We start from the raw sequence: 17,500 nt of genomic DNA, 5'->3' as shown, positions 1-17,500 counted from the left end.
TAACGGTCTCGGTGTGCTTAGGGTGTTAGCCGTTAAGCTAACTGTAAACATCTTACCGTGATCCTGGTTAAACCCGGCATACAGTAATCCGTTACCGTGTGGATTCGACGGCAGTAGGTTCATGATGTTCGTTGTTTCTCCGCGAGTGTGAGTGAAGGATGAGCCCCTAGCTGGAGGACGGCATTCCCGCGAGGAGCCTGGAGCTGGCGGCTAATGCTAACGCTAGTCACTGAGCTTCACTAGCAGCACTAACTAGCGTCTCCAGCAGGAAATGAAGCTGGCACAGAGCCGCCTCTGCCTCTCTGCCGCTCCGCTCATCAACAACAGCCGGTGCTGGAGGAGGCGCAGGCCGGAGCAGCACTGCACAACAGCAGCAGAGTTAGAGACAAACACACAATAACTGCAGGTAGCAGAGTTCCCCTCCGTCACGCGCTGCTGCTGTGTGTGTTCGGTGTGTGTGTGTGTGTGTGTGTGTGTGTGTGTTCGGTGTGTGTGTGTGTTTGTCTGTGTGTTTTCTATGCTGGAACAGAAACACGGTTCAGTCAGACTACACAGCAGACGGGCAGATCTGACAGGCGACAGCAGAATAACAGCCCATCTGCAAGCGCGCCGCCGCTCCCGCCAGTGTTTAAGTGTGGATCTGCGCACTATGGTCACCGTCTCAGCCCCAGTGGCCTAATGGATAAGGCACTGGCCTCCTAAGCCAGGGATTGTGGGTTCGAGTCCCATCTGGGGTGACTCTTTTTAGCGGGTTTATACATTCAGAAATTCCACAAAGCGCCGTGATCTGAGGCCGGTACAGACAGAATGAGCTGCGGCCATGAGCAGGACTGCAGCAGCAGATGTACATACAGCACAGCGCTGACTATAACAACACTCTTATCAATATCAACAGTATTGAAGTCAGTAATGAAGCGTGATGCATCAGACGCCAGTGTGGACACAACACTTTCGGCCAAATTAACACTTCATGAATAAATCTGACCATTTCATAAAACCCTTTTTGAAGTAACCGCCCATTCGCAGATCACGTGAGGCATCTCCGTCCAACATGGCGGCGCCCGCAGTGTGCAGTTTCTCCCCGCTGGTGTGTGCGTGCCGGTGGAGATTAACGGGAATAACGGCGCTCAGCAGCGGCACCGCGGGAATCCAGCACCGGCCCGGGATCGGTTTCTGCCCCGCCAGAGCCGCGGCGCGGAGCACACAGGTGAAAACACCGGCGCTGTGCTGATTATTAATGACTGCATTATACTTCATCATCTTCATCATCATAACACGAGTTTGGTTCTGTTGCAGGACCAGCAGCTCACACACATCCCTGTAGGTGAGGAACCCGGCTTCAGTTCAACACGCACACACACACACACACACACACACACATACACACGCACACACACACACACACTGGAGCTCTTCTTCTTATTCCAGATAAACTGAAGGTCTCCTACAGCCGCAGCAGTGGAGCAGGCGGTCAGCACGTCAACAAAGGTCAGCAGGTCTGTCTGTGTGTGTGTGTGTGTGTGTGTGTGTGTGTGTGTGTGTGTGTGTGTGTGTGTGTGTGTGTGTGTGTGTGTGTGTGTGTGTGTGAACAGGCATACGTAATCACACACAAAACTTTTAAAGGGCACCTATTCTACCCATTTGTCAAGATTTAAATCTTTTGTGTGTCCAGAATGTGTCTGTAACGCTTCAGCTCAAACACCTTTCACACTACTGAAGTTTTCAGCTCTGAGCACTCTGGAGCTGTCTTTATGGCGTGTGCCTTTAATGCAAATGAGCTAGTTCTCCCCGCCCACCGTTCCCACAGTCAGTGTGCCTCAGTCTCCTGCTGCGTCAGATAAGCAGCACAGTGACAGACATGAAGGAAGCAGATCTCACGTAACGTCTGTGAGAAACACTACAGTCAGAACTTCCCCAATGATTATTTGATGGATTTGTTGTGGAGTTGAGTCAGGCCTTTCTGCAACGATGAGTCACACACTATGATGTTACAAAGTTCACACACACAACTTGTGAACTCGTGAAACTCACTGTTGATTAGAGATGTAATCGGGCCATGTAAATGAGGCCCGAACCCGACAGGTACGATTTGATTGACAGCTTTATAAAGCCTGAACCCGTTTACAGCCCGACATTATTCAGACGTGCAGGCACACAGTTCTCTTGCCTTTTTTCAGGAATGAGTCATTTATATGTTTAAACAGAATTTATTCGGAACAAGCGTAGACGATTGGCCACTTGGAAGTTGGAACAAATAAATAAAACAAGTCCTCTGTACCATCGTAACGTCTCAGCACTCTAAATAAGCCCAGGTACACAGTTAGCCTTTAAATTGGCCAACACACCAATGAAAATAAGTCTTTCCTAACAAATTAAAATAACATCTAAAGATCTTTTAATCCCAGTTGCTTTGCACGCGTCCTGTCATGATTGTACGTGTTACTATGGAGACATGTTAATATACAGCTGTCAATCAATTCAGTGGGCGGAGAAACCACACTTCTATGTCACGTTGCGATCGGCCTCTGAACAGGAGGGATTTGGGTCCTAATTTAACGTCAGGAAATTAAAAATAAGACACTCACTGTGTTTCTATCAGCCCAATACGACTGTGAACACACTTTACTACACACAGCTCTGACTGTAGATGGAGGACAGGTGTGTTTATCATCTCTCACACATGGCCAGTGTATGCAGTGTCCACTGTTTAGTGTGTGTTCAGTGTGTGTTTAATGTGTTTATTCTGGTGCTCAGTCAACACAAAAGCAGAGGTGCGTTTCCACGTGCAGACGGCGGACTGGCTTCCAGAGACCCTGAAGAGCCAGATTCTGCTGAAGGTAAGAGCTGTGTGTGTGTGTGTGTGTGTGTGTGTGTGTGTGTGTGTGTGTGTGTGTGTGTGTGTGTGTGTGTGTGTGTGTGTGTGTGTGTGTGTGAGAGAGTGTCTCTCTTTACTGCTGTAACATACTGTCCGCTGCAGCACCAGTCGCGCATTAACAAAGCCGGAGAGCTGTTTGTGCGCTCAGAGATCAGCCGCAGCCAGCGGAGGAACCTGCAGGAGTGTGTGCAGAAGCTCACAGCGCTGATCCAGGAGGCGGAGCAGCAGGAGGCGGAGCCAAGCCCGGAGGACCAGGAGCTGTGGAAGAACAGGTGACCACACACACACACACACACACAGAGAGATGTACAGAGAGAGAAACATACACAGATATATGTATATATACACACACACACACACACACAGAGACAGAAAGACAGACACACATACAGAGAGAGGTGAGAGAAACAGACTAGTAGAGCATGTAAATACACACACACACACACACACACGTGAATATTGCGTCCTCACTCTCTCCGCCCGTCCTCATTCTCTCCAGGTTAAATAAGAGGAATCTGGAAAGACTCAAGCAGAAGAAGATCCACTCTGCTACTAAGCGAGCGAGGCGACCAGACTTCGACTGACCAGCAGCATCTGATCTGGAGTTCAATAAAATATTAAATCACGAGCTGCCTCTCTGTCTGTGTGTGTGTGTGTGTGTGTGTGTGTGTATATACTGACTAATGGGGGATTCTCTCTTCACTGATGTGTAAATCATACAGCAGAATTAGAGGAATGGCTGGAAATGTCTGACTGTGTCATTATGACTGTAGAGGAGTTCTGCCTCTCTTCACTGGCCGTTTGCAATGACATGAAGCACTTTGCAAAAACATTTCAATAAAGCTAGCAGAGGATGGTTTCGATCCATCGACCTCTGGGTTATGGGCCCAGCACGCTTCCGCTGCGCCACTCTGCTGCTGTCTATGAACTATGGCGGCTCCGCTAATATATAAGCGCTGTTTCCGCAGAGGAGTCGAGCACACCGGCGCGGATGCATTCTTGCGCTGCTCACTTTATATTTAGTTTCTGCTTTATTTATCGCGCTTTCCAGATGTGCATCCACATGTTTAATTTCAGTAAATAAAACTACGACCACGAAGGGACTCGAACCCTCAATCTTCTGATCCGAAGTCAGACGCCTTATCCATTAGGCCACGCGGTCGACGTATAACAAGCGTTCCACACAGCTTTTTAATACTCTCCTACATGCCGTACTTAGAAACCGAGCCGTTGTCGTGCCATAACATTGATTAATTGATCACATCGAACACTCCGGCAGTATTAGTGCGGTTTGAGCTGCGACAGGGCTGATCACAGTGACAGCGGAGGAGAGAGACGAGCGCTCAGACACGGCGAGCTCCGCGCTGGGTCATTATGCTTTACATCTGTTCATTTATCGTCACATCGGTGTGTGGATGTGTTTAAAGGTCGCCCGAAGCACTAATGTGCAGACACATCTGTGATCTGACTGATCAATAGATTCACAGAGCTGAAGATCAGAATAACCCAGATTAGGCAGATCATGAGGAGAGGATAAACAGCACCGCTCTTTAACCCAGCCAGCATCAGCCTCTGGGTTACTGCAGACTCTCGATCAAAATACAGAGTCAGTTTCAACATCGCAGCACCCTAAAAATAAAGACCCTGTGGCGCAGCTGATGAACATAACCAACATTTATTTACACACACGGCTTTGTTTTCATCTTCCTTTGAGTTTAATATTGATCAGGGGTCCGTTCTTCGTACCTCGCTTAAATGATCTAAGATGATTTGGCAGATCCTGGATCTTTTAATCTTGATAACTGATCTCTAGCTAATTTGGTTCTTCAAACAAGTTCGCGAATCAGATTAGAATGTCTGGATAAACTGATCTGAGATCGCTGCGTGTGTTGTGAAGGACAGATCTATCGATCCTCGAAATCATGATCAGCAGTGCAGCGATTGGCTGACGGCACAGCAGCGTGATGACATCATCTGATTAATATTCAATTGTCCACGTGAGCAAAATTACATCAAATTAGCAGTAAACGGCTTGTTAAATATGACACGCGATAACCTTCCACATGTGTTGTGAGCTGCAGGCTTTACTCTTTCATGTGTCAAGAGTATTCATCATGTATTTCAATGCATATCAGTGTATTTAGTTCTACATTTAGAAAAGATTTTCTTTATTATAGTAGCCGTTTTTTTTTAATCGGTGTAAAGAATAACTGGTTGTTTACAAAAGCATTTTCATATTGGTAAAGGCGTCTGCAACTTTTGTGAAGCATCAAATCACCGTCATATTAACTGTCAAAACATGTTCATGACTGCATAAATGAATTATTGCTTTAAAAAAAGTCACATATTCTGCATTTCTATTATACACAATTTGTACTAAAGCGATCTAAAAAGTTCATATCAATAAGTTTTCTCTTTGCACCAGTAGGTGGCAGTCTTTGTACTTTCATTTCGAGAGTGCAGATTGCATACGTTTTATAAATTTGTATAACTTAATTTATTTTATTAATGACTATAACTTCATATATATAGTTAAAAAATATGTACCATTTTCCCAAGTGTATATAACTACCACTGTAAGAAAATATCAGCATTCGGAACACACTTTCTGTATTATCTTTGCTTGAACTGAGCCGATATAATCCTGTTTATATGAATTGAGCCTGCTCCCGATCAGGTTTGACCTAGCAGAACTGTTGCTATGACAACAACTCTCGGATCAGCTTTGAAGAACGAAACGATCCTGGATCGTGTCAAATCGTCAATATCCAAATCCAGCTAACTGAGTAATCCACGTACGAAAAACAGACCCCAGGATGAGTAATCAATGAGTTAATCAGAGCATTGGAACAGCCCAGCTCACATGAAGAGTACTGTCATATCAACACTGACCCAACACATGCCACACATCAGCCAATCAATCAATCAATCAATCAATCAATCAATCAATCAATCAATCAATCAATCAATCAATCAATCAATCAATCCATCAATCCATCCATCCATACATTAATCAGGCCATTAATCAATCAATAAATCAATCAATCAATCCATCCATCCATCAATCAATAAACCAGACCATCAATTAATCAATCAATCAATCAATTAATCAATCCATCCATCCATCCATCAATCAATCAGGCCATCAATCAATCAATAAACCAGACCATCAATTAATCAATCAATTAATTATTCAATCAATCAATCAATCAACCAATCAATCAATCAATCAATCAATCCGACATTCTCAGGGCTAAAAAGACATGTCATGAGAAGCCTCTCTGGTCCCTGTTCAGATTATTAGTCCGAAACACACCGGCACTGAGTGTGTGTGTGCCTATGTATATATATTTATATGTGTGTGTGTGTGTGTTGTTAGTGGCGGTCGGCCAGCCGCTGCAGCAGGGCGATGATGGTGTCCTGTTTGGAGCAGATGAGCTCCAGCGCCGCCGCCATCCTGCCCATGCCCTCCGCTGCTGCCCGAGCTGCCCGTTCCCTGCGGCGCCCGCGGGCATCACTCCTGCGCTGCTGCTGCTGCTCCACTCGCGCCCGCTCCTGCTGCCCACTGAGGAAGCTGCGCAGGAGAGCCGTGCGCTCCTCCACTGCTGCCGCCGCAGGGGCCCCGGGGCCCGAACGCAGGGGCCGCAGCCTGCGCCGCCGGGAGCCCAGCGGGGCCTGCAGCGGGACGGGCCCCAGAGCCTCAGGGCTGCGTTTGGGGCTCAGTTTGCGGAGCACCGGCACGGGAGCCTGTGTGGGCATCTGTAGGCCGGTGGGCAGCAGAGCGGGCACAGCGGGGACTGATGGAGGATCCTCCGCCCCCACCGCAGCTGAAGCTGAACTCGCAAACCCAACCAGAGTGGCAGACGCCGGGCCCCGCTGCACACACGGAGCCGTCCCTAAAATACTGTCCATCATCTGCACACACACACACACACACACACACAGGTGAGGCTGGAGGATATTGCAGTGGTGTATACTGACATGAGTTCCCTAAGTAGGCAGCTCTGCAGTGAGGGTTAGGGATGATCACCTCGTAGTACTCCCAGGAGGTTTTGGCGTGTCCTCCGCTCAGGGCGCTGCGCTCCTTCACCCGCTTGTACGTGACGATCAGGTTGTTCCACTTGCGGCGGATCCTCTCCACGGGCAGTGTGTGTCCGTGCGCCTCCAGCTCCTTCTGCACGCTCTGGAACAGCAACGAACGCTCGCGTGCGCCAAACACACTCCAGCAGCGCCGCATCGCCTCCATCAGCTGCAACACCGCCCCGTGGGGGAACTCCGAGGAGGAGGAGACGGGTTCCAGACCACGAGGAGGAGCTGCGGGGGGATAGAGGAGAGTCGAGAGTCAACACAAACACACATACACACTCACACACACACAAACAAACTGACACACACACACACTCACAAACAAACTAACACACACACACACTAACTGACACACACACACTCACTCACAAACAAACAAACAAACAAACTAACACACACACACACACACACTCACCGTGTGGGCCTTTGCTGTCTCTGCTGCTGAATGTGGGTGTGGAGGATAAGGCGCTGAGCGGATCTGTGGACACACACATCACAGAAATATCACACACACTGCAACACACATTAACACAACAACACACAAACACAGCACAACAGCACGCACTAACACAACACACAACCACTTATCAAATAATTAACACGAAACTCTGAGTTTAAGTTCTTTCATTAGCTTGTTTATGACGTCTGTAGTGTGTGTGTGTGTGTGTGTGTGTGTGTGTGTGTGTGTGTGTGTGTGTGTGTGGACACTCACAGATCCGCGCGGGTGTCTGGGCCTCCGGAGCTCCAGAGCCGCTGCGGGCGCACACATCTTCGCAGACCGGCGCTCCGGCAGCCGCAGGCGGGGAGGTCATCATCCTGCAGTCGCTGAACTTTGTAAACTCCCGGGCAGAGCCGCGGATCTCTGCAGCTCGCTGCGGCTGTGTGGAGTCTCGGGGAAACTGCTGGAGCAGAGCAGCCGAGCGGAGTATTCAGATTTCAGATCAAGAGTAATAATGGCTGCGCTGCTCACTGCGCATCTGCGCAACTCCGCTGCGCATCCCGGGCCGCTATTGGCTGATCCGCGCATGCGTCACACGCAGCTCCGCAGACGCGCAGCGCAGACGCTCCTTCACTGCACACACAGGCTCATCATCGCTGCACTGATCCCGCAGATCTGCCTCCTCTATACTGCTGCTGTGCTTATAGTGTAGGGCTGTCTAGAACCCATCAGCTGAACACTGCTGCTGATGTCTGAGAGCCTCCACACACACACACACACACTGTTACCACAGCACAGCAGCCTCCACACACACACACACACACACACACACACACACACACACACACACACACACACACACACACACACACACTGTTACCACAGCACAGCAGCTCACCGATTGACTGACCAGAAACCATCTCCAGTCTGCAGCTCAGGTCTGCTTAATTCTGCATTTGCGACCTGTTCAGAATGAGGCCTGTGCTGTGTGTAAAGGTGTTTATTCACGCTCACACACACACACACACACATACACGCACTCTGAACTACAGGAGACGCAATCATTATAATCACCAGCAGATGGCGCTGTACACGGCATGTAGGAGAGAAAGTGTGTTTCTCTGTGTGTGTGTGTGTGTGTGACTCAGTGTGCACACTTGTGCTTTACACACACACACACAGAGCTGTTTCCACAGAGACTGTCTATATGTTGCTATTAATAATGATATGAGTGCACATGTTCCTGAAGCTGAGCCCTCACTGGAGAAACTATAACAACTGTGTGTGTGTGTGTTGTACATGTAGATTCTGTATGTGTGTGTGTGTGTATGTGTGTCTGTGTGTGTGTGTGTGTGTGTGTGTGTGTGTGTGTGTGTGTGTGTGTGTGTGTGTGTGTGTGTGTGTGTGTGTTTGTAGATGTAGAGTCTGATCTCAGTATTTTAGAGGAGCTCATATCTGTGGGTAAAGCTGACAGATGGAGTCTCCACACACACACACACACACACACACACACACACAGAGGGAGAGTTGTGACATACGCCAGCTCCTCACGCTCCTCACACACTGCTCGTAATGTGTGTGTGTGTGTGTGTGTGTGTGTATGTGTGCGTGTGCGTGTGTGTTTGCATGTCGCATGATAAGTGTGTTAGGTTCATGTATGTAAACTGTAGGCCGTACATGACTGATGGATCGGCACTGAGGGCTGCAGGGTCAGCGAGTGACCCGAGAACAGTTAATGGGGACATCAGAGAGTCAGGATAGGAGAATCTTTGATCAACCGGGAAAGACGACCCAAAACCCTGGACCGGGCGAACACTGCCAACATGAAGGATCCAGTGTGTGTCCATATGGAGAACAGCTCCATCAGCAGCTTGATCAGAGCTGATAGACCAGAACTGAGCCAGCGCAGACATCTGAGCTCTATTAATAACTCCACCAAAGCCTTTTCTTGACATAAATGAGAAGATTTTGGTTAATAAATAAATCAAAGACTACAGAGGCCAGACTAGACTGAAGGAGAAGCAGCATCAGCCACGGCTCCAGTTCTGCATCCTGTAGAACGGCACTGTCATCTGGAGCGTCTGCACTGGGCCTCAGAACCGAACAGCCCGTTCACCACAGTGACCAATCTGCTGCGTTAACCATATGCTGGAATAGCTGGCGGTTCATTCTGCTGTGGCGACCCCTGATGAATAAGGGACTCAGCTGAAGAAGGCTGACTGACTGGCATTAGTGACCAGGACCAAGCTGTGGAGGAGGACGATCAGCTGCTCTCGCACTCATTTACAGCTCATTTATAAACATGCGGCTGTAGTGTGCAGCTGCAGCATTCTTCACAGTGTCTCCATGATCTTATTGCTGTTTTATATATATATATAGTCCAGGCCTGATGGGGTGAGTAAGAATGAAACTGAGGCAGTTTGAGTAGAGGTTGTGCTCTGCCATTTATTACAGTCCTTCATCAGTGTAAAACAGCAGTATAATGACATCGCTAGACGCGATAGACAGTCCAAACGCAGAGCTCTGATCTACATCTGACGCATGTAAGAGGCTGAAGCGGAGCGCTCAAGTGTCTGAATTAAACAGAAGCTGGCCGTGTCCCTGGCTGAATGAGGATGAGGCTGATGTGCACTCTTACTCTTCAGCATGAGAATAAATCCTGTGTGATGATCATCCAGCGCTGGCCTGGGATATGAGTGAGGTAGATCTGTGTGTCCTCCAGCTGAAAATGGAGAGCAGAACCAGCACAGGATGATGTCCCCGCTGTGTGTGTGTGTGTGTGTGTGTGTGTGTGTGTGAGACAGACAGCAGCACTGCTCCACACAGGCGGGTTTATTCTGAGCATGCGCTGGTGTTTCCTGCTGTTTTTCTTAATGAACAGTCCTGAAGGCCCCGCCTCTGCCTCCTCAAACCAGCCAATCACAGCTGTCCTCCTCCCTCTAGTTGCTCTTGAGGGTGAAGACACACACACACACACACACACACACACACACTAATAATCCTGTTTTACAAACGAGAACACTTCATCATGAGAACACCAGCAGAGAGATACAAAAATAAGGGGATACTGCTACCGACAGGCACTGGAATACACGGACACACAGCTGTCTGTATCCTCACAGGGAAATCTACAAAAATATGCATATATAATAAAATATATTACACACAGCACCAGAAACATCTACATGCTAACAGTACCAGAACACACTGATCTGACAGCATGAGCAGAGTGAGGACACGCTCATCTCCACAGCGCTCCGCTGCTCTACATCACTGCTGCCGGTACACTGCCCACGACTGACGGACGCGGCAACACCAGCACAAGAGCTCTGATGCTAACCTGTGCTACAGAGTGCAGGTGAGGCAATCTCACACACACACACACACACACACACACACTCAAATGCATGCGAGTAGACTCCTCTTTGTCACTTCACAGATTGACCCATATTCAATGGTAAATTAACAGTCTGGAACATCAAAACTGCTGACGGGATTTACTCTGACGCTCTTAAAGATTATAAATAAATAAATAAATAAATAAATGATTAAACAAACAAACAAACAAATAAATAATGAATTAATTAAATACGCTTCATGCGAAACAAGTTTGGTCTCCATCAGAATGTTTCTCACTGACGATTCCCTGCAGAAGATCAGAAACACTCCTGCTCCAGTGTGTTCATACACACACACACACACACACACACACACACACACACACACAGGTGAAGGTGTGTTAGAGCATGTCCTCCTCCTTTCTCTTCCTCCTCCTCCTCCAGCAGCCAGTGGCCAGCAGCAGTGCCCCGGTGCCCAGTGCCAGCAGTGCCAGCGATGCCACCCTGGTGTGCTGCAGTGTGTTGAAGGTGAAGGTGACGCCGGTGCCGGCTGCGCCCATGACCAGTGAGATCAGCCCGCAGGGCAGCACGCAGCGGCGCCAGGACTCCTCTGTGCCGCCCGTGGCCTGTGCCAGCCGCTCCAGTGTGGGCAGCTGCTCCAGGGGCCCGTGGGTAAGGGATGGGCTGTGCTGGGGCTCCGTGGCCCCGTGGACGAGGGACGGGCTGTGCTGGGGATCCGGGGCCCCGTGGACGAAGGGTGGGCTGTGCTGGGGCTCTGGGATGGGCAAGTGCGTGGGTGCTGGAGGCTGGCAGGGCAAACGGCTAGAGGAGATGCCCATCTCACTGAGCGGGGTCCTGCTGTTGCCCTCCTGCGGCCCTGTCTGTGGTTCCTCCTGCGGCCCTGTCTGTGGTTCCTCCTGCGGCCCTGTCTGTGGTTCCTCCTGCGGGCCCCCTGTGTGTGGTCTCTGGTTCCTCCTGCGGGCCCCGTGTGTGGTCTGTGGTTCCTCCTGCGGGCCCCGTGTGTGGTCTGTGGTTCCTCCTGCGGCCCTGTGTGTGGTCTGTGGTTCCTCCTGCGGGCCCTGTGTGTGGTCTGTGGTTCCTCTTGCGGGCCCCGTGTGCGGCTGATCTCCCTCTACACAGCGAGCGTCTGCTTCAGGAGAGCGTCTGACTCTGCTGCTGCTGCTCACTGAGCTGATGGAGTACACTGAGCTGACGACCAATCACAGCCCAGGGGCAGGGGGAGCTGTCTGATTGGCTGAAGGGTGGAGAGGAGTCATGTGATTGGCTGAGAGTGATGATGAATGCTGCTTCTGCCTCCTCCGCTCTCGCTTCAGCTCCACATTACAGTCAGACACTGAACAGCAGGAGCAGAGTGAAGGAAGCAGCGGAGGCCAGTGTGTGTGTGTGTGTGTGTGTGTGTGTGTGTGTGTGTGTGTGTGTGTGAGCTCCAGCAGAGACACTCACAGCACCGCGATGATGATCCTGTAGAGGAACACAAACACTGCCTTCATCACCATCTTTACCATCTTCATCATCATCATCATCCTCTTAAAGCTGTGCTCTGGTCAGTAACGGGCCGGCAGCTGCTGATGTCCTCCTTAGAGATGTTCAACACAGATCAGATGTTTCTCCTGAATCATCATCAGCTTCAGACACACTGAGGGAGAGTTTCACACACACACACACACACACACACACACACACACACACACACACACACACACACACACACACACACAGACAGATGAGGGTGTGTAAACTCCAGCAGAACACACACACACAGTCATGCTTCAGCGCTTCTTTCACAGATCAGATCGTCTTTTGTGTAGTTTGTACGTGTGTGTGTGTGTATAAACTGCTCCAGTAAACCAGTGTGTTGTTCTCCCTGAGTGTGTGTTGTGCTGACGCCGGCTCTTCGCTGTATAAATAGAAACAGGCAGATAATAATTATCCACAGCAGATGCACAGATCTCAGAACAGCTCTCAGATGAAACACTTGAGCTCTGGCAGTGTGTGTGTGTGTGTTCTGCTGGAGTTTACACACCTTCATCTCTGTGTGTGTGTGTGTGTGTGTGCGTGTGTTCTGCTGGAGTTTACACACCTTCATCTCTGTGTGTGTGTGTGTGTGTGTGTGTGGTCAGCTGTGTGGCAGGGCAGTGTGGTGTATTCTGACAGTTTTCCTTCATCATCTGCTGGTGAATCCACATCTGCAGCAGTATTCTCCTAATCCTCCTGAATACACACGTCCAGCACAGATATCAGCAGCTCCAGCTCATCTTCATCTGCAGGAGTTCACTACTGCTGTAGGAGACCCTGATCACACACACACACACACACACACACCTCCTAAAACTGATCTGAAAACAGAGCAGGCGAACTCAGAGTTACTGCAGCTGATCAGACCTCAGCGACGCTGAGTCTCATCTCACACACACACACACACACACACACACACACACACACACACACACACACCGTCTCTGACAGTGTGCACATCTCTGAGCTCAAGTGCTGGTGTGTGTTTGTGGTCGTGTTGAGTTCATTGTTACCATGGTAAAGCCTGAAGCTGAGGAGCGCAGCCGATTGCTTTACACTCTCACTGCGAGGATCTTTAATTAGACACACACTGATGTCAGTGACTATATCCGCGCACACACACACACACACACACACACACACACACACACACACASASACACACACACACACACACACACACACACACACACACACACACACACACACAGAACTCAACAGACTCAAGCTTTCCTCAAAACCACGACACCGCTGAACACCGTGTGTCTGAAGGCCAGCACACAGAGAAACACACGACAGAGCGCTGATGAAGCAGGAGACACTTTTAGATGAGGAGAAAACAAAGGAGCAGCAGGAGAACTGACAGAGATGCAGGCACGTGTGTGTGTGTGTGTGTGTGTGTGTGTGTGTGTTGTGGCTCAGAACACCAGACGTCCAGCACACAGGGTCAGGGCTGCGCGGTGCATCTGCTGTGTGTGGAATATCAATGACCCTCACCGGGAGATGATGTCTGCAGATGCGCTGGTCTCCTCGGTCTGGGTGTCTCATCTCTGTGAGGCCCGCTGAGGATCTGTCTCGTCCGCTCACAGCGTCTTCAGTTGTGTGTGTGGAGATCAGCACTCGCCGTCTGGACTCGGCAGATCATCAGTGCGTTTATACAGAGATGCAGGGAAATGTCCATGAGTGATGAGCTGCAGCACAGATCATCACAGATCATCACGCTCACAAACACATCAGTCGAGTTATGCTAAAGCCTGAGAAGGAAGCATGTGGTAAGTGTTGATTTACACAGCGTGATGTGCTGTACTGTGGAGAATCTGGCTGCAGCCTTGATGATGTGAGCTGAGACTGCATATCTCAGAGAAGCAGTTTCAGACACAATACACTCAATGAAGCGAGTGACATCACTGTGAAGGACGGGGTTAGGTGAGCTCATTAAACAGCATTGCATGCAGCTCAGACTGCATCTGCACCAGGTCTGCATCCAGACGCCTCTCAGAATCAGTGGCTTCTGACATGATGATCTGTTTCCAAAGAAATCAGCAAGCAGTTATCCTGTACTGTAAACACAGAAGCGAACGCAGGCTAATGCCAGCATGAACAGAGCTACGCTATGAGCTCATAACAGTGTTAGATTTGTCATCAGTTTTAGTTTTTATTTCATTTTGACTCTTTGTTTTTAAATTCAGTCAGTTTAATCTGTTTTAGAGGCAGATTCACTCGTTTTTATTAGTTTCAGTGTTCAGTTTTTTGATATTTGTGCAACATTTATTCATTCATTCATATTCATTGTGGCTTCGTCCCTTTACTCTTCAGGTGTCGCCACAGCAGAATGAACCACCAACTTATCCAGCATATGTTTTACACAGCGGATGCCCTTCCAGGCACAACCCAGTACTGGGAAACACCCAAACACAGCGCATGTGTTTGGACTGTGGGAGAAACCGGAGCACCCGGAGGAAACCCACGCCAACACGGGGAGAACATGCAAACTCCACACAGAAACATCAACTGACCCAGCAGAGACTCAAACCAGCGACCTTCTTGCTGTAAGGGGACAGACAGCGCTACCCACTGCATCACTGAGATTTAAAATCATCAGATGAAAGACTGTATAATAAAAACTCCACCAAATATACATTTGGGCATACAAACACTGCCCTCTGCCCATCCTCAAACTCAGAGACAGCAGCCCACAGGACAGTATGTGCGCTCGGCTGATCCGGAGGTTAGACACACAGTAGTGATGAAAAGTTCGGATCTTTAACGCGAACCGGATCTTTTGTGCCAATCCTCACATGTTTGTAAAAGATGCAGTCAGCCATCATCATTTAAACATCAGCATGATCTGAAACCCGACTGCAGCAGCATTCCCTTATTAAAACTGCATTATGACTGTCTGTGAAGGAATAAACTCCCATTTCTCCAGATCCTGTCATCAAGCCTCGGGTTCCCGCGCTGCAGTGTAGTTCAGTCTCAGCAGGCCGTCATGTGCTGTTTGTGTTCGGCTCACTGAATCACGCATGCGCAGTATTACCAGTTCAACGCTTCTCAAAGCTGATCTCAGTGCACTGATTTAATAACTAATAACTGAGGATTTATTGGATGATTTCGAGTCAGATGGAGGTCAGGCGTGTTAAAAATGAAGTAATGTGGATAAGTGCTTACTGTAGACGCGAATCGTTTCAAATGATTCAGTTCGAGTTGGTGAACTAGTTCAACCGCTTCAATTAGAAGATCCGGTTAAAAAGAATGAATCGTTCACGATCACTAAAGCCTGCTTCACACCACAAGCGTCAGCAGCGCGTGTTTTTTCGGCGTCCATGTTAACAGATTAGAGCTTTCATACCGCGCGCAGCAGCAGCGCGTCAGAGCGAAGCGTGAGCATCGCTGAAGCAGCAGTGCAGCGATAGTTTCGGCACTGGGTCTATTTTTGGTAGTGTAGTTCGACACGCATGCTGGATGATGTGAGCTCGCTGTGTGCTGTGCAGCTGAAGTAGAGGAAGAACGCTTTTCCAATTTGTTTTATGTTTACTCAAGTTGCACTGTGACCCTGACAACACTAAAATAAGTAAAAGGGCAGGCATTCATTATTTTGTCCGTCTCATCCTCTGCATGCTGTTACTCTGCTGCTGGACATACTGAAGCGGAGAAAGTAACAGTAGTTTGATCATGTATAAATATCATTATAACTATATTGTATAAATATTATTATAACTAGGCCTAAAACATCCTGACAATCAAAAACCAAATGACATGATGTCACAGGCGATTGTCTTCTGAGTGCACCAGACATGAATGACGCTCCTCATAGAGCTTGAGAAGCAGACAGTACTGTATAATCTATATACTTTCTAAAATAAAGACATGCAGGTTAAAGAAACAGCATAGGAGAAGGTTGCCGCGGGCCTTGGTGCAGATAAAAAGTTTCTTTTTTAAAAAAAAAGGTGTATTTGTATATATATAGAGAGATATTTAACTAGATAAAATAGACAGAGATAGCCTGCGTGCTGCTTCTGCTCTCCATACGCGCTGCGCACGCTCAGTCCTTTACATCATGGTGTCGGGTGAAGCACATCTTCACTGCTGAACACAAGAACAGAGTCAGAGCATCAGTCATGTGCAGAGTGTTTAATCATACAGGAGCAAAGACAGCTTCAGCTTCTTCACCAGCTGAACACAGCAGAAACAGCATGATGACAGATCAATATCCATTCTACATACAATTATAGGTCAATATTAATTTTCACTATTGCATATTTCATTGTCTTGAATACAGATGATCATCTTCAGGCTGGTTAGTGAGCAGCAAATAAGTGCAAATCTAATAAGGCACACAATAAGGGCTTTAGTGTTGATGCTGATTGTCTTTTGGTTTAGTTTATACATTCATTTAGGAAGACAAAAGTGCAGGAGGAGTACAACAGAAGCAGAATGCTGATATAGCGCCACCTGCTGGTGCACTGAGGGAAATCTGCCAGATCTCACAGTCATAATGCTGTTAGTCTGACTAATGCAGGACAGAAGGATAATATAATGCACGGCTTTCAGAATAAGTTACTCTTACCAATAAATAACGGAAGCCATTAGATAAGGAGACACTGATGAGGTAAAACACACGAGGTAAGCGTTCACTTTCTCAGACATCCAGATTCAAGTATTCTTGTAAACAGTACAAAAAGAGCATCTCTGATGAAGAACAGCACCTGTCTAAATAAATAGATAAATAAACCCCAGCATGCGTTTATCTCACACATGCAGCATTTCAACAGTTCAACAGCAGGAGATAAAACCGAAGATAAATACAAACAATTCATAAAAAAATAAATTAATATAAATTATGTCCTTTCAATAATAAAGGTCTGAAGTGCAACACGTTTACAGCAGCTGCAGCTCAAAGTGCATCCTGTTAAACATACATACACAAATTCAACATACATCAATAAACATCGCCAGACAGACGACTGAAATCAGTGGATATTCAGATCACTTCAAATGTTCTGTTACTGTGGATTTAGATTATGTGTTATGTGTCTGGGCTAATCAGCATTTTGGTTTTGTTCTGAAAATTACTGTTGACATTTCTTTGACAATTTTAATAAAAAATAATCTAATTTAGGGCACAAAATAACCAAAAATAACAAAAACAAAATAACACCTTAAAATGGTCTTTTAATTATTCCCATATATATATATATATATATATATATATATATATATATATAT

At 47.9% G+C, this 17,500-nt stretch overlaps 4 protein-coding genes and 3 non-coding genes across 8 annotated transcripts in view; 2 read left to right on the top strand and 5 right to left on the bottom strand.

Annotated features, from left to right (window-relative positions):
* wdr45b (WD repeat domain 45B) overlaps nucleotides 1-568 on the bottom strand; it is a 4,396-nt gene extending 3,828 nt beyond the window's left edge. The window contains 1 exon segment of one of the 2 annotated variants that reach the window (NM_200240.2): nucleotides 57-568. In NM_200240.2, coding sequence (NP_956534.2) covers nucleotides 57-123 — 67 coding nt within the window. In that variant the 5' untranslated portion in view covers nucleotides 124-568. 2 annotated transcript variants of the gene reach the window in all.
* Nucleotides 569-664: 96 nt separating this feature from the next.
* Nucleotides 665-737, top strand: trnar-ccu (transfer RNA arginine (anticodon CCU)). The gene has a single exon. It is a non-coding gene; the product is annotated as a tRNA-Arg (tRNA).
* Nucleotides 738-1,021: 284 nt separating this feature from the next.
* Nucleotides 1,022-3,501, top strand: mrpl58 (mitochondrial ribosomal protein L58). Its single transcript, NM_001326715.1, has 6 exons — nucleotides 1,022-1,207; nucleotides 1,297-1,324; nucleotides 1,429-1,488; nucleotides 2,755-2,837; nucleotides 2,978-3,147; nucleotides 3,375-3,501. Exons 1-6 carry the CDS (start codon nucleotides 1,052-1,054, stop codon nucleotides 3,457-3,459), a joined length of 582 nt encoding a protein of 193 aa, NP_001313644.1. The 5' UTR covers nucleotides 1,022-1,051; the 3' UTR covers nucleotides 3,460-3,501.
* A 218-nt stretch (nucleotides 3,502-3,719) lies between these two features.
* On the bottom strand, nucleotides 3,720-3,791 carry trnam-cau (transfer RNA methionine (anticodon CAU)). Its single transcript has one exon. It is a non-coding gene; the product is annotated as a tRNA-Met (tRNA).
* A 173-nt stretch (nucleotides 3,792-3,964) lies between these two features.
* On the bottom strand, nucleotides 3,965-4,037 carry trnar-ucg (transfer RNA arginine (anticodon UCG)). The gene has a single exon. It is a non-coding gene; the product is annotated as a tRNA-Arg (tRNA).
* Nucleotides 4,038-6,048: 2,011 nt separating this feature from the next.
* On the bottom strand, nucleotides 6,049-7,956 carry si:ch1073-357b18.4. The gene is made up of 4 exons (NM_001327995.1): nucleotides 7,674-7,956; nucleotides 7,377-7,439; nucleotides 6,906-7,189; nucleotides 6,049-6,790 (listed from the first exon to the last, which is right to left on the bottom strand). Exons 1-4 carry the CDS (start codon nucleotides 7,774-7,776, stop codon nucleotides 6,251-6,253), a joined length of 990 nt encoding a protein of 329 aa, NP_001314924.1. The 5' UTR covers nucleotides 7,777-7,956; the 3' UTR covers nucleotides 6,049-6,250.
* An 8,434-nt stretch (nucleotides 7,957-16,390) lies between these two features.
* Nucleotides 16,391-17,500, bottom strand: part of LOC100331510 (solute carrier family 2, facilitated glucose transporter member 11) — a 3,109-nt gene continuing 1,999 nt past the window's right edge. The window contains exon 1 of the mRNA XM_002663855.7: nucleotides 16,391-17,500. This exon is cut by the window's right edge and continues 1,999 nt beyond it. The gene's annotated coding sequence lies outside the window, so the exon portion shown is untranslated.

This window comes from Danio rerio, chromosome 12 (assembly GCF_049306965.1).
Source record: "Danio rerio strain Tuebingen ecotype United States chromosome 12, GRCz12tu, whole genome shotgun sequence".
In the NCBI taxonomy this organism is placed as follows: Eukaryota; Metazoa; Chordata; class Actinopteri; order Cypriniformes; family Danionidae; genus Danio; species Danio rerio.
Note: the sequence above shows the minus strand (reverse complement) of the source record. Positions and strands in the feature narration are given on the sequence as shown.